Here is a 27,468-nt window from a genome sequence, read left to right as displayed (position 1 = left end):
CGTCAAAAATATATTATATTACTATACTATTTTACACCCTATGAAAATAAGAACATCAATTAATAACTTAAACCGAGTACTTAAGTACAAGCAAGTGCATCACAATTCCTCATCAAAAAGCAGAATATTTATTCTCTAACACCAATCAAATAATGGATTTCTGATATTATTAATAATAATAATAATTACCCCATCAAATAAAAAAGTGCTTAGTTCAATAAAAAGTTACTATGCATAACACACATTTTCTTCAATGTGTTCAAAAGGACTAATTTCTCAATTAGATATGAAACCTTCACTAACACATGTAAAACAGGCAGATTTAGCATTTCATGGTTATTAAGTAGAAATAATATTTTTTCTCCATACTTTTAAATGATTCCTCTTCGTAAAGAAAACTTTGGGGGGTTATTTACCAGTCTACCAGCTGCAAAATCAGTGCAAAGCTGCAACAATAATGCACCACATTGTCCTACTTTAAATATGTTTCTAGCTGTAAATTGTAATCTTGTCAACTTTACTTTCTGCCCAGGACATACGGTACTTGAAAACGAGAGGTAACTCTTAATGTATTTTTTTTTTTCCTGGTAAAACATTTTATAAATAATAACAAGAAACCCCAATTGGTTTTAATTGAAATGTTTTTTTCCGTAATAAATCTGGTGCTGTTTTTTTAGCTTCCATTTTGCAGCCGGGAGACTTTGATAAATAACCCCCATGTTTATTCTTTATGGAAATTGTCTGCCTATTTCATTGATGGATTAGCTATGTGGGCCTTTTTGGTCAAGACAGGTTTCAACATCTGACCAGATGAACATTTTCTTCTACAATAAAAATTAATTGAGCCATTTTTCTGCCTTATTGACTTCTGGTGAACATCGAAAGGCCAGCACGCTAAAAGTCTTTATTTTGTTTGGCAATTGTTAGCTGGTTTTGAGTTTTGCATTTGAAACAAATCATCGTTTCTCTTCCGTGTGAATTTCTCCAGCCGGATAAATGTTGTGCAGTTAAACTGTTAAACAAGATGGTGTTATTATGTTCCTAGGGCACCTATTGCTGTAATAAATTATACATATTTTTACTTGCCAGTATGATGCAGTTCGTATAAACCAGTTATTTGAGCAAGCGCGATGGGCTCTTCTTTTAGAAGAAATCGATTGCACTGAAGAGGAGATGTTAATGTTTGCGGCATTACAGGCAAGTCTGCAATATCTGAGCATTCTGCAAAGTCTATATAAGTGTTTATCAAACCTCTCTTCTGGAAATACCTGTGAGACCAAAATGGAGCATATAGCCAGTGAATTAGTAAAAACATGTGCATGTACTTAGCTCATTTGTGAATATGTGGTTTATTATACTTACAACACTGTATAGCCAGAATTACATTAGAAGAAGGTTAAGAAACTCTGATCTAGAAGGTGTGTGTGTATTGTATGGCTTTATTTATATAGCACCATTAATGTACATAGCGCTTCACAGTAGTAATAGGCGACAATCAAATAAATAAGTGTGTGTGTGTGTGTGTGTGTGTGTGTGTGTGTGTGTGTGTGTGTGTGTGTGTGTGTGTGTGTGTGTGTGTGTGTGTGTGTGTGTGTGTGTGTGTGTGTGTGTGTGTGTGTTGCATAACTAGTAAATAATTGAAAATTCAATGTATTAAAGCAGCAAAACTTGTAATCTTATATATATTTTTTAAAAATCAGTCTATAGTATTATATAATAGTGACTGTTTTTTTTAAAAATTTAACTCTTAATGTAATTTATAATACGTTTTAATATACTGAGCATCCTTTGATTTCTATAGCAGATTTTAGCCCACCTCCCCAGCAGTGCAAGATCTTTGCAACACTTTCCTGTTTGTGATAATATTCCCAGCAGTTTCAGCTGTAAACTGTAACAATATATAGTGTTACCTTAGTAATATAAGGATGCATTGTAGCTGCTGAGTTACTGTACACTGACTGAAGGCTTCATTGGAAGTGAAAAGCGGTCATTCAGCCAGGCACACAATCAGTATTTTGACATATTTATAACAGGAGCACCAAACGATTGCCAGCTTATGTAAGAATGTAGAATTATACATTGTCACATGATTTAGGCCGAGTTAAGGGTGGCTGCTATGGACGCGAGCGTCCGTGCGCGCCTCCCCCGCGTGCTCCTGCAGCCCAGCGATCTGTGTTCAGGCTGCAGGAGTCGGGTCGCAGTGTTTGGGGGCGAGGCGAACGTGTCACAGAGCTGGTTCGCTGAACCAGCTCACGTGAAGCGACTGCAGCCGCAAATATAATTTCTGGTTGTAGCGGCAAAATGTAGCAGCGTCAACGCTGCACTTTGCCGCCGATGGAGTTTTCAGTTTGAACACTCCCACCGAACAAGCCGAAATTGCGACGGACGTGCGCGCACACGCAAGCGCGCGCACGTCGCGTAGCAGCCACCCTGAACACGGCGTTACATATACAAATAAGAAAAGGGGGAAAAGAGCGAGGGGAGGAAATGTAGTGTTGCTGTTTTAAACTGTAACTAGCACATTAAAATCTGACGCTTGGTGCATTTTATGACTTCCAGTAATTACAGACCCACATTTATTGTACGTGTATGTGGATTCTGTATGTTTTGTATGCGATCATCTCCATGCTATCAGAACTTGTATTACATGTGTCAGACTCGTGTACAGAGAATGTCATCAGAACAAACAGCTGGTGTAGTCCTAATTATTATCTTCTTTGTGTTGATAATTGAATAATTATGTAGCAGTTTTTGTTGAGACCATGCTGTGTACTATTCTCAGAATATTATTGATCAAACATTACCGTGGCGGTACCATTGCAAATGTAAGCTCCTGAGAACACTGGACATGAATTTAACACCGTGTCTTTGTGTTACTGCAGTATCATATAAGCAAGCTATCATTATCAGCGGAAGCACATGAATTAACAATAGACGGAGAAACCGATGAAATCGAAGCTGCTCTTTCTAACTTAGAAGTTGCAATGGAGGGAGGAAAAACAGACAAGCTATTGGTAAGTTTAAAAAAAAATAATGACATCCTTGGGCTGCGTCCCTGCCAGCGCTGAGCGGGCGGCGCTTGCCGCGTTAACTTACATATATATAAATATGTACGTTCCCGCTCACGCTGTGCGCGTGGCGCTCGTGCGCGGGCACACACGCTGACCCGCGTTCGGCGCATTCCAAAACAAAAAAACTACACTTCCCTGTGCGCTCAGCTGGCCCGCAATGCCGCACCCCTCTTCCCCCCCCCCCTGCGCGCGCTTGCGTAAATCAGAGGACACCCGGTGCTCATGCTTTACTGTGTCCAATTAGCCCTTCCAGTGAAAGTGGACTTGCATTGTATTACATTGGACTGCATGATCCATTTTCACGTAACCCTCTTTGCTGCCAGAGTGTCTGACAAGGTGCAAAACAAATTGTAAACTCAGGGATCTTCTGACCCAGTGTGTTGAAGTGTAAATTGATTATGCTTCCTGTTGTCTTATCTTTTACCATTATACTGCACTGACGAACTTGTTGGCACATTAGAATTAATAGAAAAATGTATTGCGCACTAAATAAAACTGGTGAAATGTTCAGTAATGAATAATATGCAAAGTGTTATTAATAAGGTGCACTTGGCACGTGAAAAGTGATAAATACAGATTGTGCAATTTGCAAGTGTGTACAGGATTGATAATGCCCTTTCAAGTGATAATACTAGAAGTATGCTGGTGATATTATACAAAATATACTTGGAATTCTTCCCTTAGTGGAGAAATAGACACAGCGTCTGCTGCTAATCAATGCTGATGGCTCGGCCTCACAGATCTAGGATGAATGCAAATAAGGAGAAAAGCCCACAACTCTCATAGTGTAGTATTAAACATTATATTGCAAATATAAAACAAGGTGGTAATATATGCACCGACAAAATCTAAGTTAAATCGGGCATTAGAATATAAAAATCATGAAGATGAACTCTCCAGGAACGGCACCCGGTCAGTACAGAGTGGCAGTCGGAGGTAGTTGAATCCACGATGTTAAATGCTGAAATCCTCAGGCAAACACCTGCAGTCCAGCGACCGATTGAAGGCATCGCAACACACCATTCAGACGGCCTGGGAAAGTGATCGCTCACGCTCTACCTCGGACGGCCTGCTTTGGGACGTACACTGATTACATCACCGCCGAACCTGCAACAGAGAAGTCCAGGAATTGTCCCGTGAATGGCCTGGTCTTTGCAGTCTGTATCAGATAGCATACCGATAGTGAGGAATGTCACAACGTTACATGAGTAACCTAAAATATTCAATGCGTTTTGTAGCGCAACCCTACTTCATCAGTGACTCCTGAAGTAGTGTTGCACTGTGAAACGCGTTGGATATTTTGTGTTACTCATGTAACTTTGTTTGGCCATTCACTGGGCGCTTCCTGGACTTCTCTGTGGCATATTCGGTTGTGACATCATCAGTGCACGTCCCAAAGCAAACCATTCAAGGCGGAGGGAGAGCGATTATTGACCCCGTCGGTCTGAGTGGCGTGTTGTGGCGCCTTCCCTAATGGTGTTTGCTTGAGGATTTCAGCATTTAACATTGCTCCGTGGATCGTGGAGTCAACTACCTCAGACTGCCACTGTCTCCTGACCTGGTGCCAGCCCGTTCCTGGAGAGCTCATCTTTATGGTTTTTATGTTATAATGCCTGGTACAACTTACCTTTGTGTACGTGCATATATTACCACCTTTTTTATATACTCAGTATAATTTTTAATGCTACACTATGAGAGTTGTGCGCTTTTCTCCTTTTTTGTATACATTATAATTAAACCTTTGGGAGCCCCAAAAAGTAGTCACTACGTCATGGAATCTGGCACCCCAGGGGCCCCCTGGACGTACTGTGACCATGTTATGCCCACAGTTCTTTTTTTTTCAGCTTAGCACACACCCTGCGTTCCCATGGAGCACAGGACCGATCTGAAGTATAGGGAAACCATTTCCTGATTAAGGGCCGCCGTGGTCACTTGACCACTTTCAAGAGCGGTCACGTGACTGCGCTGTGCTGGAGACGCCGTGGCCCTCTGGTGCCGCAGATGAAAGGTTAAAGCAGGGGTGCACAAAATTTTCCCCGTGCGCAACCCTGCCTGCTCTCCTTGGCGCCTCGCGCTCCCCCCCCCCCCTGCACGACCCCGGCGTCAAATGACGTGCGGGGTCATGTGATGTCACGTCGCCATGGTAACGTGACATCAAGTGACACCGCGGCGTTATTTGACACCGGGTTACCAGGGAAGGTAAGTGTATTATAGAGGCTTCGCGTGGTCCCCCCACATTTAATTTAAATGCCTGGGGAGAGAGAGCGGGACTTCTATAACTGCTCCGCCCCCCCAGAAAATCTAGCGCCTTTAATCGATGGGTTAAAGGATAATGATATTAAAATAAAGCAATTGCATTGACACGTGTCGCAGATGCTTTTGGCAGCCTGGAGATTAAAGGTGCAGCCCTACTAAGGATCAAAGGGTTTATGGCAGGAAACATTAAAACAAGTTGATTGATACTCATTGTAAAAGAAACAAATATTGCCACAGCATGTCAGGTATCCCATTGTGACTAAAACTAGAGGTAGACTAGCTTTATTATATATATTTTTTAAATATTTCGTGATTTTCTAAAATAGCATATCGCAAAAAAAGGATGCCTTATATTTTTTTGGGGTCCATAGTCGAGTCAATTTTAGGGCTCAAAATAGCCTCTTAAAAAAAAAAATAGAGTGATGTGTGTATGTGTCCAGAGACAGGGCACTCATGTAGTTTGTTGATATGGATCATCCTGGGTCCGTACCATTCCGGTGTTATCAAAGCAGCGCACAGGTATAGGAAAAATGGGACATGAACTCCGGTCTGTTTCTTCTTAATAAATAAGTTTCTCCTCTTTGCGACTTCGGAGTGGTTGTCCCATTAGATAGATAGATAGGTAGATAGATAGGTAGATAGATAGGTAGGTAGATAGGTAGGTAGATAGATAGGTAGATAGATAGGTAGGTAGATAGGTAGGTAGATAGATAGATTTAGGTTATGGTGGGTGAAAAGGTGACTAAAAACCCTCCACCGTATAGCATATACAAATATCACTTGTGAGCACATTCACATGTCTTAGACAGGTCTGCAACCCTGCCTTTCATCATTATCCCCAGCATACAGTGCTCCCACTACAGCAAGGGATTCTGGGAAATGACATGCAATGACATGCAAATGAGCACACAGTGCCACCTTTTGTCTTAAATCCATTATTACATGGAACACTTAAGCCAATGCTCGCTATTTTAAACACAGCTTTTCAACATATCCTGGGATGAGATGCAAAGCCAGTAAACCCACTCACAGACAGACTGTTTCGACCTTGTGGGTCTCATTAGTGTGAGGTTGGTTATACTGGCTTTGCAATTTAAGACACTTGGGTAGGTCTTCACCACACATTATTTATGTTATGGTGGGTGAAAAGGTGACTAAAAAACCTCCACCATATAGCATATACAAATATTACTTGTGAGCACATTCACATACCCTAAATAATGTGTGGTGAAGACCTGCCCAAGTGTCTAAAATTACAAAGCCAGTACAACCAACCTCACACTGATGAGACCCACAAGGTCGGAACAGTCTGTCTGTGAGTGGGTTTACTGGCTTTGCATCTCATCCCAGGCTATGTTTAAAAGCTGTGTTTAAAACAGCAAGCATAGTCTTAAGGGTCCCATGTAATTATTAATGTATTTAAGACAAAAGGTGGCACTGTGTGCTCATTTACATGTCATTTCCCAGAATCCCTTGCTGCAGTGGAAGCACTGTTTGCGTGCATATATATATCACAAATTCAGTGCTAGAATAGTTTTTTTTTTAAAAGACTTGAACTTTTCATAGGTTGTTTATGTATCTCATTTCGCACTGACATAGCCCTATGAATATGTGTGTATGTGCAGGTGTCTGTGTGTGTATGCAATCATTTAGTTTTCTTCTCTTTTGTAGGAGGATATCACAGACATACCCAAACTTGCAGATAATTTAAAACTTTTTCGGTAAGTACTCAATTTCCGTACTCAAAATTCTCAAGGTACTTGGCGTTGTTGCTATACACCGTAGGGCAATGTATCAACGTAAAAATTCAGGAGGAAGTTTTATTTTTTTTAAACATTGCTCTATTTTGTGCTTGCGTTTACATCACATGTAAGAGAGTTTCCTACATGTGATGCTAATTGGTAACCAGTAACATTAAAGACACTTCAGACATGGCAAAAATATGGGGGGGGTAATGCAAATAAAAGTTGAAAAAGTGACTCCTTTCTAACTCATCCTTTTGACTTTCTTTCATAATAATAATAATAATTTTATTTCATAAAATGTAAGCAGGGAATCCCGAAGCTCTGTAGACGAGTATCAGAACTTGATTAGCATTAACTTCCATCAAGTCAATGGCAGAGCTCCGAGACCACTAATTGGGATTCCCTGTGAAAATCACTGGTTGACACGTATGGGGCAAAACTTGGAACCTTGATACAGTGACAGATAGAGACGAGCCATGAAAATCCTGCAGTTTACATCAAATTTTGCCTTGATACATTACTCAATACTCCTTATATGGCTGTTATTTGTTAAACTCTTCATTAACATATTTAAAACAGGCAAATGGAGCATTTCATTATTGGTAAACAGAAAGAATATTTTCTCTGTGCTGTTGAATGAATCCTCTTAGTAAAGAACAGTTTGGGGGGTTATTTACCAGTCTCCTGACTGCAACAGCAGTGCAAAGCTGCAACAATAATGCACCACATTTACTTAATAACAAAACCCAATTGTTTGTAATGGAAATGTTTTTCCTTAATAAATCTGATTTTTTTTTACCTCAATTTTGCAGCTGGGAGATTTTGATAAATAACCTCCATTTTCTTTATTGAAATTGTTTGGCTAATTCATTGATGGATTAGCGATATGGGCATTCTCCACCAATAAAGGTTTCCACATGTCTGACCAGATTAACATTTTCTGCAATAATATGCCAAATAAAAGTTGAAGCAGTAACTCCTTCCCAACTCATCCGTTTGACGCCCTTTAAGCTGACTGAACTCTATACTGTAGATCAGTATCGGTGCTTGATCAGCATTAACTTCCATTCAAGTCAATGTCAGAGCTCTGATACCGTTGATTGGAGCGTTGTGAGTCACAAGCTCACACATATGGGGCAAAACTTGGAACCTTGATACATTGAAAAAAAGTAACATGGGAATCGTGCAATTTACATTGAATTTTGCCTTGATACATTACCCAATTCTCCTTATATGGCTGTTCTTTGTTAAACTCTTGGAGAAATATTTATATAATAATTTGTTCTGGGTTTTTTTTTATTATTGGACTCCACTGTGATGTAAATACTGCTATGAATGCAGCACTCTGGAAACACTACAGCTTTGTTTATTGGATAAACATGGGCTTCCAGCTTCTTTAGGCTGAGTCCATGGTCAGCGCTTAGGCGCTGACCCGTGCTGACGCTTGTCAGTGAGCCCCTGCAGCCGCAATGAGAGCGGCTTTAGCAGGGGCTCGCGCATGCTTCCGCAGGCGTGCGGAGGCGTAGCACGTAAAAAAATTCGTTTCGGCGCTCACGGGAGCGCAGGGCCAGTCACGTGAGCGGTTCGCCCAATGAGGGCGAACCAGCTCCGTGACGTCACTGGCCCGCCCCCCCGACACGCCTCCGGACAGCGCGCGAACTAAGGCCAGGGAAAGCAGCGCTTTCCCTCAGCCTCAGCGCGCCTCCGCGCGGCTGCAGTCACCATGGACTCCGCCTTAGACCTAAATTGCATTGCATTTATCAGCTAGATTCAATGAAGCCCAAAGTCGAGTTTTATCTTAAAAACTGAGGGGAAAAAAAGTTTCATTGTATTATATATTGGAATGATAATCTTTGGCTGAATCACAGATATTTCGCTTTAATGCTGTGGGGGGGCGATAGGAATGTTCCCCATCTCTTACATTCTCCAGAGCTATATCTGTGATTTGGCAAAAGATTATAATTCCAATATAAAATACACTAAAACTTGATTTTCTCTGTTTTTAAGATTAAATTTGACTTTGGACTTTCCTTCGATGACCCATCCTCAACATTAATTATAGCCCATTATTGTCTTTGCTTGAAGAATAATCTTCTTGTGAAGTTGTAGAAATCTTTAAAACTTTTCTTTGCCTTCTATCTGTATAACATGCCGTTGAAGCCCCAGCATACACTAATAGTTTCATTATCCGCCCTTTTGCTTTGAGCAGTTTCCTTAAATCAATATTTGCAGAAAAGTCTTTCTTTAATGATTGAATCTTACATTTACATGACCTCCGCAGATTGGAGTTTTTTGTTTTGTTTTTAATTAATCAGTTCTGTGGTATTAGATAATACTTGCATTTAAAAAAATTAAATTTTTATTATTGAACTCTTGATGCCATTTTTAATGTGTTTTAAAGCCCCATTGCTGGCTTTACCCCACCTCACAAGCAGTGCAAGGTCTCTGCAACACTTTCCTGTTTGTGATCATTTGTTGCCAAATTTACAGTGCCAACAGTTTGAGCTGCAAACTGCAACAATAGATAATGTTACCTTAGTAATATAAGCAGTGGTCGACAAATCACCAAAAAATCTACTCGCCACCTAGTACCACACGTGTGCTGCTTGGGCCAATAGGAGCTCGCCACGTTGTTAAATCCACTCGCCCGGGGCGTGCAAATGTATAGGTTTGTCGAACACTGAATATAAGAATACATTGTAGCTGCTGAGTTACACTGACTGAAGGATTCATTGAAACTGAAAGGCAGCCATTATCTTAGCCACTCAATCAGTATTTTTACAGATTTATAACAGGAGCACCAAACGATTGCCAGCTTGGGTAAGAATGTAGAATTATACATTGTCACATGCATTACATATACAAATAAGAAGGCCAAAAAGAGGGAATGCTGCTTCAGGACACAGTGTGACTAGCAATACCTGCCAAAATTACACAGAAATATTTTTTTTCTCTAGGGTTCTTACAGTGTGTGCAGCGTACAATGAATGTTGCAGACACAATAGGGCTGGTGCAAGGGTATTTGGCACACTAGGCAAACTTTCAACCGTGCACCCCCTAACTCCTCCCCTCAATTTTTTTTTACACAATTTTTTAAATGCCTCTTGGACTTACCCGGCACAATATATTCATTCATTCATATTCTCTCTCTCTCTCTCTCTCTCTCTCTCCTCCCACCCAACCCCCTCTCTCTCTCTCCTCCCACCCAACCCCCTCTCTCTCTCTCCCCCACTCCCATCTCTAAACCTCCTCTCTCTCTCTCTCCCCCCCACTGCCATCTCTAAATCTCCTCTCCCTCTCTCTCCCCCACTCCCATCTCTAAACCTCCTCTCTCTCTCTCTCTCTCTCTCATCTCTAAACCTCCTCTCCCTCTCTCTCCCCCACTCCCATCTCTAAACCTCCTCTCTCTCTCTCTCTATCTCTCTCTCCCCCACTCCCATCTCTAAACCTCCTCTCTCTCTCTCTCTCTCTCTCTCTCCCACGCCCATCTCTAAATCTCCTCTCTCTCTCTCACCTTCTCTCTCACCTTCTCTCTCTCCCCATCTTCTCTCTCCACCACCCCTCTCTCCTCCTACCCCTCTCTCCCCCCACCCCTCTCTCACACCCCACCCCCTCTCTCTCTCCCACCCCACTCCCTCTCTCTCCCCCCCCTCCCCCTCTCTTTCTCCCCCCCTCCCCCTCTCTCTCCCGCCCCACTCCCTCTCTCTCCCCCCTCCCCACTCTCTTTCCCCCTCAACTTTCTTCAGCCCACCTTCTCTCCCCCACCCCTCTCTATCTCCCCCACCCCTCTCTCTCCCCCACCCTCTCTCTCTCTCCCCCACCCTCTCTCTCTCTCTCCCCCACCCCTCTCTCTCTCTCTCCCCCACCCCTCTCTCTCTCTCTCCCCCACGCCCCTCTCTCTCCCCATCACCCCCTCTCTCTCCCCCCCCCCCCACCCCTCTTTCTCTCTCCCCCACCCCTCTCTCTCTCCCCTCCCACCCTCTCTCTCCCCCCCACCCCTCTCTCTCCCCCCCACCCATCTCTCTCTGCAGCACACCCTCTCTCCCCCCACCCCTCTCTCTCTCCCCCCACCCCCTCTCTCCCCCACCCCTTCTAAACCTCCTCTCGCCTTCTCTTTCTCTCACCTACTCTCTCTCACCTTCTCTCTACCCCACCTTCTCTCCCCACCCTTCTATCTCCCCCGCCCCTCTCTCTCTCCTCAGCCCTCTCTCCCCCCACCTCTCTCTCTCCTCCACCCCTCTCTCTCACCCACCTCTCTCTCTCTCTCTCTGCCATCCCCTCTCTGCCACCCCCTCTCCCCCAACCCTTCTTTTCCCAAACCCCTCTCTCTGCATCTCCCCCACCCCCCTCTCTCTCGCCCAGCCATCTCTCTCCCCCACCACAATCCCCTCTCTCTCCCCCTCTCTCTCTCTCCCACCTCCATCTCTCTTTCTTCCCACCCCTCTCTATCTCTTCCCCACCCCGTCTCTCTCCCCCAACTCCCTCTCTCTCTTCCCTACCCCTCCTCTCTCTCTCTTCCCCACCCCCTCTCTCTCTCTTACCCACCCCCTCTCTCTATCTCGCTCTCTCTCTCTCTTCCTCACCGCTCTCTCCCCCACCCTCTCTCTTTTTCTCTCTCTCTTCCCCACCCCCTCTCTCTCTTCCCCCCTCTCTCTCTCTCTATTCCCCCCTCTATCTCTCCCCCATCCCCCTCTCTCTTCCCCACCACCCCCTCTCTCTCCCTCTCTCTCTTCCCCACCCCTCTCTTTTTCTCTCTCTTCCCCACCCCCTCTCCCGCTCTCTCTTTCCTCTCTCTCTCTCTTCCCCCCTTTCTCTCTCGCTCTCCCCCATACCCCCCTCTCTCTCTCTCTTCCCCCCTTTCTCTCTCGCTATCCCCACCCCCTCTCTCTCTCTTCTCCACCCCCCTCTCTCTCTCTCTTCCCCACACACCTCTCTCTCTCTCTTCACCACCCCCTCGCTCTCTCTTTTCACCCCCCCTCTATCTCCCCCACCCCTTCTCTCTCTCTCTTCCCCTCTGCTCTCTCTTCCCCACCCCCCCCTCTCTCTTCCCCCCCCCCCTCTCTCTTCCCCACCCCTCTCTCACTCTCTTCCCCACCCCTCTCACACTTTCTACCCAACCCTCCTCTCTCTCTCTCTTACCCACCCCCTCTCTCTCTTCCCTACCCCCACTCTCTTCCCCAACCCCTCTCTCTATCTCTTTCCCTCTCTTCCCCACCCTTCTCTCTCTCTCTCTCGCTCTCACTCCCTCTCTAACCCCACCCCCCACCCCCATTTTCTCCCCCATCCCCTGTCTCTCCTCCACCTCCTCTCCCTCCCCCACTCTCTCTACCACCCTTCTCTCCTCCCACCCTCTCTCTCAACCCCCCCTCTCTTAACCCCACACTCTACCCCAACCCATCACTCTCTTCCTCCCCCACCCCCTCTCTCTTCCCCTAAAACCTCTCTCTCTCCCCCACCGACAACCCTCTCGCTCCCCCACCCCCCGCAGGTGTAACCATGTTTTACAAATTTCAAAGGACTATGTTGTTGAGAAAGTTTACAAGCAACCTTGACACAGGTGTTGTAAATCAATAAAAATGAAAATAGGAGCGGTTTGGTGTGAGGAAATAAAAATGTTACATGGTCAGCTTTTACTGCGGCATACTGGGCATTATTATAAAGTGTTTGTTTCAGCTTTTATCTATAACTCGGGCAGCTGTTAAAAGATTTCTGTTCATCATCCAGGTCCAAAAAGCTAACATTAAAAGCCTGCAAGCAATACTGGTTTGTTTTCAAAGACACGTCAATATCATATTTCAAAAACAAAGAAGCTGGCCATGGTGAGCCCATTGAGAAACTAAATCTCAGAGGTAAGAAAATGTTTAATGTATACTGTATAGTTCTGGGCTTATACTATCAGCTAAAAAGTGACCGCTTGCACTGGGATCGCCAAAAACTCTCAAATATACTTTAGGGATTATTAACTAAGCTTCTTACTGGCTTAATACTGTGCGCAAATAAAAATATCACTTGTGGGCACATTCACATGTCTCAGACAGGTCTGCAACCCTGCTTTTCCCCATTATCTCTTAGCATACAGTGCTTCCACTGCAGCCAGGGATTCTGGGAAATTAAATGCAAATGAGCACACACACATGCATACTTAGTGGCGTTTATTCCATGTTAAACGCCACAACTTTTGCATTAGTATACCTTAACATTAACCTATTTTTAATGAGGAAAAAAATCTGTTCTTAGTTCATACCACTTTTTTAAAAATACTGTGTAAATAGTTTTTGTCCTTTAAATGGTTTATACAAAGTGGAATATATTTGATTCTGTATTAGCTGACACTCAATAACCTAAAGGTGTTGATCAAACAACTCTGATTTGTTATAATATTTGTATTGTGACACAAATTCTACATTCCAATGCATATACTCATTTTGAAGTGTGTGTTATATATGTGTAATTTCAAATGAATTGTTAAAAAAGAATTATCTTTTTATGTTTACTGAATTGCAGCTGGATATATGTTGCAGCTAAAAGAAATTTGAGCTTGCTTGCAAAGAATGTATATTATTATATACCGACTTTGGAATAAGTTACTTATTAAATAAGCTTTTTATTACTATCACATAGCTTGTGCAAGGGGGGAAAAGCCGTATGAATCTAGTAGTTCATACCACCTTTTTAAAAATACTGTGTAAATAGTTGATGTCCTTTAAATGGTTTATACAAAGTTGAATATATATGAGGGAGTGGCTCAGTGAGCAAAGACACCAAAAAACATAGATTGTAAGCTCCACGGGGCAGGGACCTGTGCCTGCAAAATGTCTCTGTAAACCGCTACGTAAAACTAGCAGCGCTATACAAGAACATGTTATTATTATTGTTATTATTATTATTATCTTCGTAGCTGCAGTATATGTGTGTGCCAGGAATTACGCAGCTGAGCACACAAGACATACACTAACAAGATGTTTTGTTTTTTGTTTTTTTTTTAATGGGCAGTCCAACATAGCTGACACCCAAAAAAAACGACTTTTTTTTTTTGCAAACAATTTGTATGGAAGCTGTTTAATTTTTTGCAAATCAAATAGGTTTATATTTACAGAAGAGATCCTGAAATAGTCCTGTCTTGTCAGTCAGCTATTTCCTGCAGCCTTGACCTATTTGGCCATGCCTCATGATGAAGGTCATTATGCACAACACACCTTCCTCTTTCAGAGACCCCTCATCCCTACAATGAATTCATGTCAAAGGGTGGTAATATATATTCATTTATTTCACCATACATCTCATTGCCTGAACACTGAATAATCTATTGGACCTGGTATCTTACATTTTACCTAAACTCTTCCACAAACAATCAACCAAAAGACACAACTTCATATCAAACCAGGCTTTGTCCGTTCTTTAAACAGTACAGTGATTTCACAAAGTTTTATTCAGGCTATAACAAGATGACATAATCATGGGTTCATGTTGTAATGACACGTATCTTTTGTTATCAAGGCTTAAAAACAGTAATGACTAAAGGCTGGGACCCGCTGTGCCCGGCGGCGCGGGCAGCTGCACGTGCTTTCCCCACCAGCAGGGGAATCCTCCCGAGCCGGTCCCGGTCCCCCCTGGCTGCACAGCTCACTACACGCTGTGACGCGTCAGCCGCTAGGGGATACAAGAGAATTGTAATCCCTAGCTTCGACGCGTCACGTGGTGTGGCTGTGAGCCAATGAGGAGGGGAGGCTTCGTGAGGAGGAGAGGCTTCGGGGAGCGGGGAGGAGTGTGGAGTGCCTGCCTCTGTGTGTGTGTGTATGTATGTATGTGTATGAGTGCCTGCGTGTGTGTGTGTGTGTGTGTGTGTGTGTGTGTGTGTGTGTGTGTGTGTGTTTTGTGTGTGTGTGTGTCACTGTGTGTGTGTGTGTGTCCGTGTGTGTGTGTGTGTCACTGTGTGTGTGTGTGTGTGTCACTGTGTGTGTGTGTCACTGTGTGTGTGTGTGTGTGTGTGTGTGTGTGTGTGTGTGTGTGTGTGTGTGTGTGTGTGTGTGTGTGTGTGTGTGTGTGTGTGTGTGTGTGCCTGCGTGTGAGAAAGTGCCTGCATGTGTGTATGACAGCCCGAGCCCGTAGAGGGAGGGGGGGGGAGAGTAGCGGGTCCCTCCGCTCAAGCCACGCCCCCCCCTCCCGCTCAAGCCTCCCACCTCCCGCTCCCTACAGACCACATATCGCGGTCTGTGGATGTCAGCGCACCGCCTGTCTGCATTAAAATATGAAATATTATCTTTTAAAGCGCTCTTAAAATAAGTGTCCAATTAGGTAGCTCTATTGAAGCCCAGATATCAGAAACAAGAGCAATAGAAACTGATTGTTGGTTTGACCAGTATTGTTCTCTTTCCAATTTGGCCCTAAATTTATAAATTGGTTAAAATATGTATTACGTCATAAATCAACCATTGTAATAGTCCAGTATGGTATAACATTGCTGAGTGCCAATCAGATTAGGACCGAAAAAAGGCCCAGGTGCGTGACCCGAGGGGGGCAAAAGGCGTGTCCGTGGTTGTGTCGTTTGGCAGGACCCCTGCATCAATATTGCTATGGGGACCTACTATGATCTGAACCCTAGAACTGGTAATGCTGTGCATTGGCTGTTTTGTTAAATTACTGTGGGACAAGGAATGATGACAAACAAATCATAATTGGTGGATAAGCCCTTATGCCGATAAATGCGGCTGGAATGAGATTGATATGGAGTCCGTTTGATCTCTACATATGTTTCCCTGAGCCTGAATGTGAATTTTGATGGTGACTTAACATCAATAGTCACCTTGGATTTTTGTTACAATATTACATTGTGCCTTTAGCCTACATATGGCTGTATGCCAGTAATGTCACAGTTGACCAGAGGCATGCTGAGCTACATAGGAACTGGTCAATTTAGCCTGGAAGCAGTCCGCAAATCTGCATTATACTCTGCTCCAGAATAAGATATATCAGTAAATCAGAGAATTCAAGTTTGTGAATATAAGAGCTACTGTACTCCGCCCTCCAAATGTCCAAATGTGAATGGAACCGCAAGAGGAGGGGGCTCTCTGGTTGTCCACACAATCAATATTTGATCCGTACCAGTGATTGATCTGTATTATGACAGTGGGACTTTTGTGCGAATAGTCACTTTTCGATTCGTTTTCGAGTCATACCTTTTTTATGGCCAATTTTTCTTTTTTTGTGATTAAGTGTTCCTGGGGATTATTTTTTTTTGCAACATTTTTGATGCTGCTATTATTATGTATTGGTGTGGTTCATAGGGTATTGTGATTGGGATCTACAGTATATGGGGAGGGTTCATTTTCACCTCCATCTAATGTACTTAGTGTATATACACTTGTGGGCGGTTCTGCTTTTTTTAATGTTAGTTATTTTTGTATACCACGGTAATTATATGTTGTGTCAATTTCCATTGCGATGTGTATTTCCCTGCATTTATGTTTTTTCCTCAAAGTATCTTCATTTTATTTTAGTATCTTTTTTAGTACCTTGAGCATTACTCCATTTCCCTTGTTTTTTTTGTTTTGTTTTTTTTTGTTTTTTTTTTACAATCTATCAGATTTCTTTATAGCCAATCTTCATTTTCACAATACATAATTTTTTATAGTGTGCTTTCCCTCCCAGTTATATTACACCTGAGAAGCCCTGTCGGGATGCAGCTTCATCCAGTGTCTAAACAAGAGTGATATGCTGCACACCATGAGAATAATAATACATTCAATATTACCGGTGCTGCTAGTCCAATGGGTACCTGTCATGATAATCCAAATCTGAACCGATGGAAAGGAGATCCAACGCACTGCGGATTTGCTGAATAGGAAAATGTATTGTGCCACACAACGTTTCGACCGTGAAGGTCTTTATCACTTGCCTGTCACTTGATAAAGACCTTCACAGTCGAAACGTTGTGTGTCGCAATACATTTTCCTATTCAGCAAATCCGCAGTGCGTTGGATCTCCTTTTCATCAGTTCACCCAATATACCACATTACTGAAAACACCCAGGATGTATCCTTTTTGCTGAAATGCGCTTTGGTTCTTGAACTCTGCCATAAACACATTTTTGAGGCATATACTGTATATCTGTCAGCACTATATACTGTATGGAAATCTAAAATTAAGTAAAATTACAAATGGATAATAAGTCCCTAATTCTTTTCTTGGCACATTTCCTCCTTTGAATGTTAAATAGATCAGGGTGATAGGAATAACTTTCTGGTTAGTAAGTGTTGCATATGTGGACCTTTCCCCAATTTGATTAATGTAATAACTTGCTTTGAATACGAAACAATATTTCCAAATGAGGCAATACTACTTCACATATGAAAATCCTTTTTCAAGGACATTTACAGGTAGTAAGAATCTGCAGGGACTCTGATCCTCTCCCGTTGACTTGCATTCATTTGTAAGGCTGGGCTCTTTCACAAAGAGGGATATATAGTTTGATGCTTTTCTTACAAATGTCCAGGAACTAATGAGGGTGGAAGTCCTATCATTTTGAAAAGTTCCAAAAATACTTTCCACTCATTTAAATGTCTAACACCTGCTTTATACTTCCTCCAAAATATACATTAATCATCAGAATGTATTCAAATGTGATTACTATATAAAAAAATATATATATAAAGCAGAAAATAGCCGTGTTAGTCCAGTTGCAATAGTGCAGAATAATTGAGTTCTACAGTATTAGGCGATACCTTTTTTACTATCTATATATATATATATATATATATATATATATATATATATATATATATATATATATTGACAAACCTTTCTATATTTATGCAAACATTCTATTTTCATGTTTGTGTTTTGATCCAGGGTGTGAAATTGTACCAGATGTAAATGTATCACAGAGAAGGTTTGGAATAAAATTATTACTACCTGTTGCAGACGGAATGAACGAAGTATGCCTAAGATGTGATAATGTGAGTATGCAACATACCTTACATTTTTCCCAAAATGGTGTGACACTCCTCTTTCAGACCATTTCTCTGACCCAACTTTTCAGATATACAGTATGACAACTGTAGCCTTAATAAGCATCAGTAACGTGTATGGACGATACTATACTACGTCCTGGATCTATACTATTGCTGATGGGAAAAAAATATATACATTCTTAACTGTTAAATTAGTCACAAGTAAACTCAATAGTAGCTTAAACAGTAGTAAACTATTATGCTAAATGGTACAAAGACTATGGACCATATTTATAAAGTGAGCTTAAGCCTATTTGAATGGGCTGTAGGGTGCTTTTTGACTTGGCACCAGAAAGTGAATATGGGTGTATGGCCTAGATTCGCTAAATGTTGTTAAACTTGAATTAATATCATACAAGGTTAAAAAAAATTTTTAAACAACTTTAGCTACTAAGGGCTAAATATATTCTACAATGTTAATATTAGGTATTTTTATCAACTATTCTAGGTTGGCTGGTGTTATCTTTCCTGGGTCTATAGTGGTCATTATATAAATAGGCAAGATAGGCTTAATACTAGCCTGGGGTAGGTGGTATAAACAGGTGCCAGACTTTAGTGCATTGCTGGTGAATTAGTTAACTGTTAATGACTCACTTGCGTGCTTGTTTACATGTTTGCTGTTACATATAAATCACAAATATAGCACTGATAAGAACAATTCCATCCCTGCATTACTTTATGCGATAATCCAATGATGGATAAGACAATGAAAATAGCAAAACAATGTTCACATTAACCCATATTTCATGTAATATCGAAGCTTAGTGAACCTAGCCCTGTGTGTGTAATATAAGGGAAAAAAATTGCATCATTTTTTAAAGTCCAGTCCATATGCTACAGTATGTGCTCCAATTACTTATAACCATCTGTTACATGTTAAATTACATTTTCTTTGGTCTGTCATACAAATTAACTATTTTTTTACATTTTGAAACTGACTTGATCTTCTCACTATAAGTAATTACACATTATAACAAATGCTGATGCTATAACTAACTTGGGGAGCCCATTGTTATTATGAGTAACGTATATCGAACTTTTTAACCTAAGCCCTGTCTGTGATTTGTCACAGGAAACCCAATATGCCAAGTGGATGGCTGCTTGCATTCTTGCTTCTAAAGGAAAGACAATGGCTGATAGCTCCTACCGACCTGAGGTCCAAAACATTCTTTCCTTTCTGAGGATGAAAAACAGAAACACGACTTCTCAAGCCCCTTCTGCAATTGAATGTGTGAACATCAAGCCAGAATGTTTTGTTTCACCAAGATACGCAAAGAAATACAAAACCAAACAGGTATACTGTATGAGCGCGTTTAAAGGAGCAATCCACCCTAACTAAACTCCATTTACTTGGTACAGGATTGGAACCGCTTGGGAGGGGGGGGGGGTTGGTGGTACTCCAGAGGTAAAATGCACAATTTTCAGTTACCGAGATCCTTATTGCTGAAGTTACTATTTTTATGGCCATTCTATAGGAAGCCACAGCCATTTATGCTACTGCTTCCTATTGTGCATTGATTTGGGAGCCATTTTCTTTCCTCTGAGGGAGATGTAAATCTTCACCGGTAAGTATCTCGGGAACCGAGCTGAAAATAGTGGCATTTGGCACAGGGGGATGTCTGGTTCCCACAGTGGGAAAAAGTGTGGAGTGGAAAAAAAAAAACAGTAAGTGGAACAGCTCCTATAAATGTTGACTCTTAGCTTTACAGAGTTATACTGGACCGTTGGATATAGCTGGTTGTTTGGAGCCAAAATCTTATAAGTTTGTCAGTTCATTGCACAAGGAAAATGTTAAATGGTAATTATTCAAAAAAAATTGCACAGTCTACAGAAATAATGTAGAAGTTTAAAACCAAATTGTCTGAGTGTTAAAAGTAAAGCAATTTAAAATTCATGTTTATAATTAGTGAGAACATTCTCTTACATTTTTATAGGCAGTGTTATGTCTATTTTTTTTACTGTGGTTTTTACAGAAATGATATTTGCTTGTAATTGTTTTTCACAGTTGGCTGCGCGCATTCTGGAAGCACAACAGAATATTGTACAAATGCCTCTAGTTGAAGCCAAATTACGATTTATTCAGGCATGGCAGTCTCTCCCTGAATTTGGTTTGGCCTATTATCTTGTAAGGTAATTATATCATTATACTAACTACTATTGTACATATTTTATATATAGCACTCCTTTTGACGTGTGTGTGTGTGTGTGTGTGTGTGTGTGTGTGTGTGTGTGTGTGTGTGTGTGTGTGTGTGTGTGTGTGTGTGTGTGTGTGTGTGTGTGTGTGTGTGTGTGTGTGTGTGTGTGTGTGGTATGTTTTGGGGTTTCTTGAGCTTGCTGGGATTTTGTGTGTTTATTAACTTTTTTCCAGCTGGTCTCAGCTGTTTGGAGGTTAGTGGCCCCTCCCCCCAAGCTCACCCCTCCCCACTTTCTAAGTTAGCAGGTCTTTTTCAAGTTACTGGGTTTGGACAGATCCAATGTGGTCATTCTCCCTCCAAATAGAGGTACATGAGAATTTTAATCAGGTAGTGTTAGGACCTGCTAAAGGTCATGCCTTGATGTGGCTTGCAGGCTTATACCGCTTTGGCCAAAGGGTTTAACTAAATTACCCTTTTTCTAGAGAATATATAAGTATTTCACTGTGTATTTTTGTCTTATTGGATGTAGCATTGGACTTTTCTGTCTTTTTTGTTGTATACAGTAACTAGACGAGTAAGTATCTTGGGAACTGGGAAGACCCTAGAGAGCTAAGAAAATAGCGTGGTTCAGGTCCGTAGGATATTCCAGTTCAAGTTCTGTAACAGAAATTCAACAGGGGGAAAAAAATTGTGGGAATTGCTACATTAGGCACAGCAGAGGTAGTTATAATCTTCTGTTGAATACAGATGGTTGAGTTTGGTATTTATAAGGAGATTTTTTTTCTAAATACTTGATTTTTGTTGGTTTGCTGCTCAACTCAAAGAAATGTTCACAAAAAGTTTGAAATTAAAATCCTGTTTTTGATGTATTTGTACCATATTCTAATCTGCAGATATAGGGCACCAAAAATTGACCCACAGCAAAGGGTTAAAAGGAATTACCCATACCACAATGGTAATACTATGTAAAAGTATTATTTCACTTGGGAAAACTTGGGAAATATTTTTGGAATATTAAACAATTAACTAATGTTTCATTTTAAAATTATATATGTTTTTATTTTGTTAGTTTATTTAAAGACTACGGTCATGTAGCTTAAGTTGATAATGTTGTCTGCTATTATGTTACGTTGTTTTGCTAATAATTGTAATAATGTTATTAATAAGTAAAAACAACAAAATCCACTTTGCCAGCCTTGTCATATAAAATAGAATAATACCATAATAAAATAAACAGTGTAAATAGTGATCTGTAAATGTCTTCATTCTGTTCCATGTGTCTTCTCTCAAACTTCCATCATCCACCCGCATCTTTCTTTCAGATTTCTTTCTTCCTCTCACCACCCGTCTTCTCAGTCATTTCTATGTTTAATGTAGAGTTTTGTAGACATTCTTCGTGGGGCTGTCAGGCTCCTCTGTTATCTGGGTCCCTGAGAACTCCAGATTGACAGCTTCACTTAATTAAAGTGGTAGTGCTGAAAACACAAAGCAGAAGACATTTTTAACAACCAATCAAAATGGTAGATGATTTTTTTGTCATTTTCATGCAGGAATAAAGATCCACTGTATGAATAAGTGGGGTGAGCATCAGTATGCCAAGGAAAATAGAAAAAGGCGGGGGCACTGTAAATAGAAAGAAAACATTGTGTTTATTTACATCCTGATGACAGCCATTGAGGGAAGTGAAAAGCTGGATCTTTAGCTGAATAGTCACAACTAACTTTTCCTTTCCTATACTTTTAATTACTGCTGCAACCTTCTTTGCTTTGTGGCTAATTGATCATTTTCTAGCTAATTGTTCTGAGCACATATTTAGGTTTACCATTTTTAGTCCTTATTTTGTGGTGATTTTTCATATAGATTCATTATACGCTGAATATAAAACTTGCAAAATGGCGCCAGTGGTATAAAGAAATGTATTGTATTGTATGTCTTTATTTATATATCGCCATTAATGTACATAGCGCTTCACAGTAGTAATACACGTGACAATCATATAAATAACAAATAACGTGTCATGGGAATAAGTGCTTCAGACATAAACGTAACATTTAGGAAGAGGAGTCCCTGCTTCGAGGAGCTTACAATCTAATTGGTATGTAGGAGGAACGTACAGAGACAGTAAGAGGGAGTACTGGTAAGTGCTTCTGCAGGGGGCCAAGCTTTATGTATCATGTGTCTAGTAATATCTACGATGCTACTCATATGCTTCTTTAAGCAAGTGGGTCTTAAGGTGGATAAGTACATTCGCATGCTGCGGTTTGGCTGGTTCATAGAAATTTAATGGGAAGAAGAACCCTTTTTACGAAATAGTCGTCTATTGTACGAGTCGCACATACAACTACTATAAATAACTGGAATACAATCCCATCATGCAGCTATATCTGTTGTGCTATAAAATGTATAACAAGTGATTACATTCAAATTGTATTGATTAATATAAATATACTTTAATATTACTACATACAATTGTTTTGCTATGTTAACAGGTTTAGGGGCAGCAAGAAAGATGATCTCCTTGGTGTGTCATACAATAGACTGATAAGGATAGATATTGCAACTGGGGATCCAATTACAACATGGAGATTCTCCAATATGAAGCAGTGGAATGTAAACTGGGAAATACGGCAGGTAACAATGCAACATGCACTTTTTTTCCCGCTTGTTTTGAAAGACAAACTCTACAATATAATCCTGTATAGGCAAATAGCATTATTGCAATTAGCAGTATTAAAGTGGTAATAATGTATAGAATGTTTTTGTTATATAATAAGTATAACTCAGAAGCACGACTGTAGTCAGAAAGCCGGTAATTAAATTTCTGTGGTGTCATAAAGAACTTTACAAGAGTGATGCTTAATTAAGAGTCTGATATGTCACCATAACCTTAGGATGGTGAGGAAGCAGAGAAATGCTTAATGTTGTTTTTTATAATAAGTTGCAGTAGTTTAGAAAGGGGGTTTGCGTGGTGTAGTCCAGAGGTTCCCAACTGCAGTCCTCAAAGAGCCCTAACAGCGCAGATTTTACGCATACTCCTGCTTGAGTACAGGATTAGACCTGTACTAGGTCTAGAACATTGTTTTTTAAATTTGTGGCACATGGCTGAAGGTTTGATTTGTATAAACTAATTTTTTAATGGTTATATTTAATATTATTTTGTTATTATTTATTATTATTTTTTATTATTTTGTATTTTAGGTTGCTATCGAGTTTGACCAGAATGTATCCATTGCTTTTACATGTCTGAGCGCAGACTGCAAAGTTGTTCATGAGTACATTGGGGGTTACATTTTCCTTTCTACTCGCTCCAAAGACCACAACGAAACCTTGGATGAAGATCTTTTTCATAAATTAACTGGAGGTCAGGAATGAGCAAAAGCCGATGCGTCTCCTAAAGTCTACTCCAGTAGAATTATTCAACTTTAAAAATATTCAACTTGCCGAGCAACAGAGATCTGAAAATAAGCAATCCCTTCAGCAGGAATCTGAACAATGCAGATATCGCATCTGAGAATGAACAGGATCACATGTAACAGTTTTTGTCATGGAATGACTCTGGGGGGCTTCCCTGTCTTGCTGTAGCAAATCAAAGGTATTAGTTGAATGTTTTTTTTTTTTTTGTACAGAATGATTCTGTGTATTCTTTCATCAATCATTGTCTTATTTCCACCACAACCTACTGAAAGGAAGAGGCACTTACAGAATTTCATTTCGAAATATTAGCTGCGGTTGGGCTCTTCAACTGGTGTTTTGGTTTAACAAAAAAATAAATATATATTTTGGCTTTTGCTGAGACATGGAAGTTGGTTTTGGATTAGTAAAAATGATGGGGGGAAATCAATAAAGGGAACATGTTTTTGACATTTTCTTAATTTGAACTTTTTGTAAAAAAGCTTGCAGGTTTTTCATTTGCAAACTCAAGTGTTTGTCCAGTTTATGAAAAGAAATAGAATCTGACATCCGAAAAAAAACTTCAAGGTTTGCAAAGTTTGGATTTCAAATTGGCAAATTTGCCCATCACTAATATGAACTTAAGCCCATAAACTTCATATAATGTGGTAGTATGATTTCAGCATTTTTATTGTTAATCTTCATTCATTCGAGAATAGGTACAAAGTGATCTTTCAGTACTACTTTTCCAAATCAAAATCTTTTGTACTAAAACTTTAGGAAAAGTGAAATGTACTGTACAGTACATAGGCACTCATGCATAAAATAATCTTTCTTACTGTCCTAGTTCTAGACAAATACTAAAATGCTAAACAGATTTAATCATATGGTAGTACTGTATATGCTTCACTTTTATTGAAGAAAAACAATTATATTCATTTTACTATATTTTTTAATTATAATCTCATTGTTTACAAGACAAGCCGTTGAATTTTATAGCAGCCGTGTCCTGGGTAAAACTGCAGATATGCAGCAAAGATTTGTAAAGATTGTTAATGTAAAATATCTTGCAACTAATGTCTTGTGTGTAGAGAATTCACCAATGAAGGCAAAATTGTTTGTTCTGAGAATCCATAATACCCTGTACCTAGTGGAATTGTAACTGAGGCTTCATACCAGTATTGTAGGAAGCAGAACTCTATTTAGCAACATTTTTTATATGCTGTCACATTCTGCAACAACATGTAGACACAGTTAAACATAACCATATATGGTTATCTGGTACACGATGATGACATCATTAACATCGGATTTGCATAACAGATTGGGAAACAGACTCAACGGTTTCATTGGATGTGAATCATTTGGTATGATTGGCATCCCCACTAATGGTGTGTACTCGAACAGATTATTCACTCCCTGTTTGCTTCTTGCAAAACCGAAAGTGTCAGCAAGTTGTGAGTAAATGTTTAGTCACAACTTTTATGTTCGCTGTGTATGGATTTTAGAAGGATTTTAGTTCTGTGAGTCACAGTCCACAGATAATTACTGTGGATTGTTGGTACCTTTTCAATGCGGACAGGATTGTGAAATATATATATATATATATATATATATATATATATATATATATATATATATATATATATTGTTTCTTACCTATCTGATGTATCCCTCATTGTCTCATTTGAGTGTACATCATCCTCTTCACACCCACGCACAGTTGGCATACCTCAGGCTCTGTTCCAGGACCTATACTCTTCTCCACTTATACCTCTTTCCTTGGAAAATAAATACAGTTATTCATTTTTCACTACAACTTCTATGCTGATACCCAAATCTACCTCTCCCCTTTTCTCCAGTCTTGTGTCAGTAACTGTCTTTCGGTTATCTCCTGATGGATGTCTCGTTACTACTGTATCTCAAACTGAACATGTCAAAAACATAATTTTGTTTCCTTTTCCCTAATTCTAAGTCAACACCTGTACTCGATTTACCACTTGCATTAAAGACTCCACTGTCCTCCTCATACCCTAAACTAGATGCTTAAGTGTCATTTTCACGCCCCCCTCTCCTTTATCCTGCATATTTAGTACCTTATCCTATCATTTTCACCTTCAGAATATTGCAAACTTCAGCCCTTCCTCAGTGAACAACTCTCCAACATTCTTATTCACTCACTCATTATATCCCAACTAGACTATTGCAAACTGCTACTACATTAGTTGGCCTCTGCTGTCTGTCCCCCGAAGGCCACTGACAAGTTCATTTTTCCCCCTCTTCCTCTGATATCCTAGTATATGAAAAGCACTAAATTGGTTACCCATACCCTACAGAGTCAAATTCAAGACACTTGTGCTCACATACACAGCTATGCATAACACCACTCCTCTCTACATCTCTGACCTAGTTGACAAGTATTCTTCCACACACAATCCAAGCTCCGCTCATGATCTTCAGTACATCTCTCCACCTTCCTTATTACTTTCTCTCACTCTCGCCTACCGTGCTGCACCCCAATTCTGGAATTCAGACTCTCACCTACTATACATACATGTAAAGGTTGCCTAAAAACACACTTTTCCAAGGAGGCCTATCCAGCACTCTCCTGACTTCTTTCTTTTGCTTTCATCCTAGAACTGCATACTAAGAGGTCCAAAAGTTGATTGCTAAATCCATGCCAGGCAACTCTCCCACCACACACACTATTCCTTGTGTGTTAACACCCCAGCTTTTTAGATTGTAAGCTCCTTGGAGTTGGGACTTCCTTCCTGTTGTCTGTTTCTCTTAACTTATATGTACATTATTCTTATACACTGTCATTGTGTCTTCCCCACATTGTACTGCACAGCGAAATATATGTTGGCACCATACAAATAAAATATAATAATATCCCTATGATTACATGCTTTGGACATTATACCAAGATATTGGGATTTTTCTCTTGTACTTCACAAATTATGTTACCATTTTTTTTCAATGCATTGAGTTTTCATAAAAGTTATATTTTTTTTTGTACATAAATGTTTGTAATGAAGCAACTTTTCCATCTATATCAACCAAGGAATATATATTTGTATATTCTTTTTGTTTTTGTAACCTTAAATAAAACATATTTTTATTGAGAAATGTGTCTTGCAATTATTTTTGTTCCATGAAGCATAGGTGGTTCGCGTTATCATGCTACATTTGTGCACATCTCTATTCTTCGCGTTTAAACGTCTTTCTGTGGTTCCCATTTTACAGATGTTCTCACATTTTCTATGTAGATGTTACGCTGTGCTCACCACAAACTAGACGAGACCCCGGTACTGAGATGGGAATAGGTAAACACCAGCCACAGACATGGGGGTCACGTCCGGAATGTTGAGTGGTCTTGGTAGCCGGGTTGGGGTAGGAGAGATCAGAGTTGTTATTATACTTGCCGAGGTCAGTGCAGGAGAGGTCCGGATCGTTGATGGAGGTATAGCCGAGCTCAGATTTGGAGAGAGCCGAATGGTGGAGGTACAGAGCCGAAGTCAGGGTAGGAGAGTAGCAGATGGTCGAGGATAGCCGAGATCAGTAGTCCAGAGAAGCGGTAGTCCAAAGCCAAGCCAGGTCGGAACACAGAAAATCACAAGGCAAGGCAGGAGATCTAGAAGACAGGAGAGGTAAGCACAGGGAACAAGAATCTATGCTCAGCCAAAGTGCCAGTGGCACAGCTGAGCATATATAGGCAGAGGGAGCCAATCCCCAAGGGGGGTGAAGCGGAGGCGCGGCCTCCGCGGGAGCAGAGATAGGCTGGGGAGTAGCTAGGCAGGTGACGATGTTTAAAAACTGATTATTCTTGACACATCGCTTGGAAGCATCACGCGCATGCGTC

The 27,468-nt window shown here is 40.7% G+C and overlaps 1 protein-coding gene across 2 annotated transcripts in view; it reads left to right on the top strand.

Annotated features, from left to right (window-relative positions):
• Positions 1–23,862, top strand: part of FERMT1 (FERM domain containing kindlin 1) — a 44,261-nt gene extending 20,399 nt beyond the window's left edge. For both annotated transcript variants that reach the window (XM_075596013.1, XM_075596012.1), the window contains exons 7-15: positions 1,090–1,197; positions 2,883–3,014; positions 6,999–7,048; positions 12,797–12,921; positions 17,921–18,027; positions 19,154–19,375; positions 20,087–20,211; positions 22,706–22,847; positions 23,415–23,862. In XM_075596013.1, the coding sequence (XP_075452128.1) occupies positions 1,090–1,197; positions 2,883–3,014; positions 6,999–7,048; positions 12,797–12,921; positions 17,921–18,027; positions 19,154–19,375; positions 20,087–20,211; positions 22,706–22,847; positions 23,415–23,588 (1,185 nt within the window). In that variant the 3' untranslated portion in view covers positions 23,589–23,862. The remainder of the gene's footprint in view (positions 1–1,089; positions 1,198–2,882; positions 3,015–6,998; positions 7,049–12,796; positions 12,922–17,920; positions 18,028–19,153; positions 19,376–20,086; positions 20,212–22,705; positions 22,848–23,414) is intronic.
• Positions 23,863–27,468: the final 3,606 nt, after the last annotated feature.

Source organism: Ascaphus truei, chromosome 4, assembly GCF_040206685.1.
Source record: "Ascaphus truei isolate aAscTru1 chromosome 4, aAscTru1.hap1, whole genome shotgun sequence".
Taxonomy (NCBI): Eukaryota; Metazoa; Chordata; class Amphibia; order Anura; family Ascaphidae; genus Ascaphus; species Ascaphus truei.
Note: the sequence above shows the minus strand (reverse complement) of the source record. Positions and strands in the feature narration are given on the sequence as shown.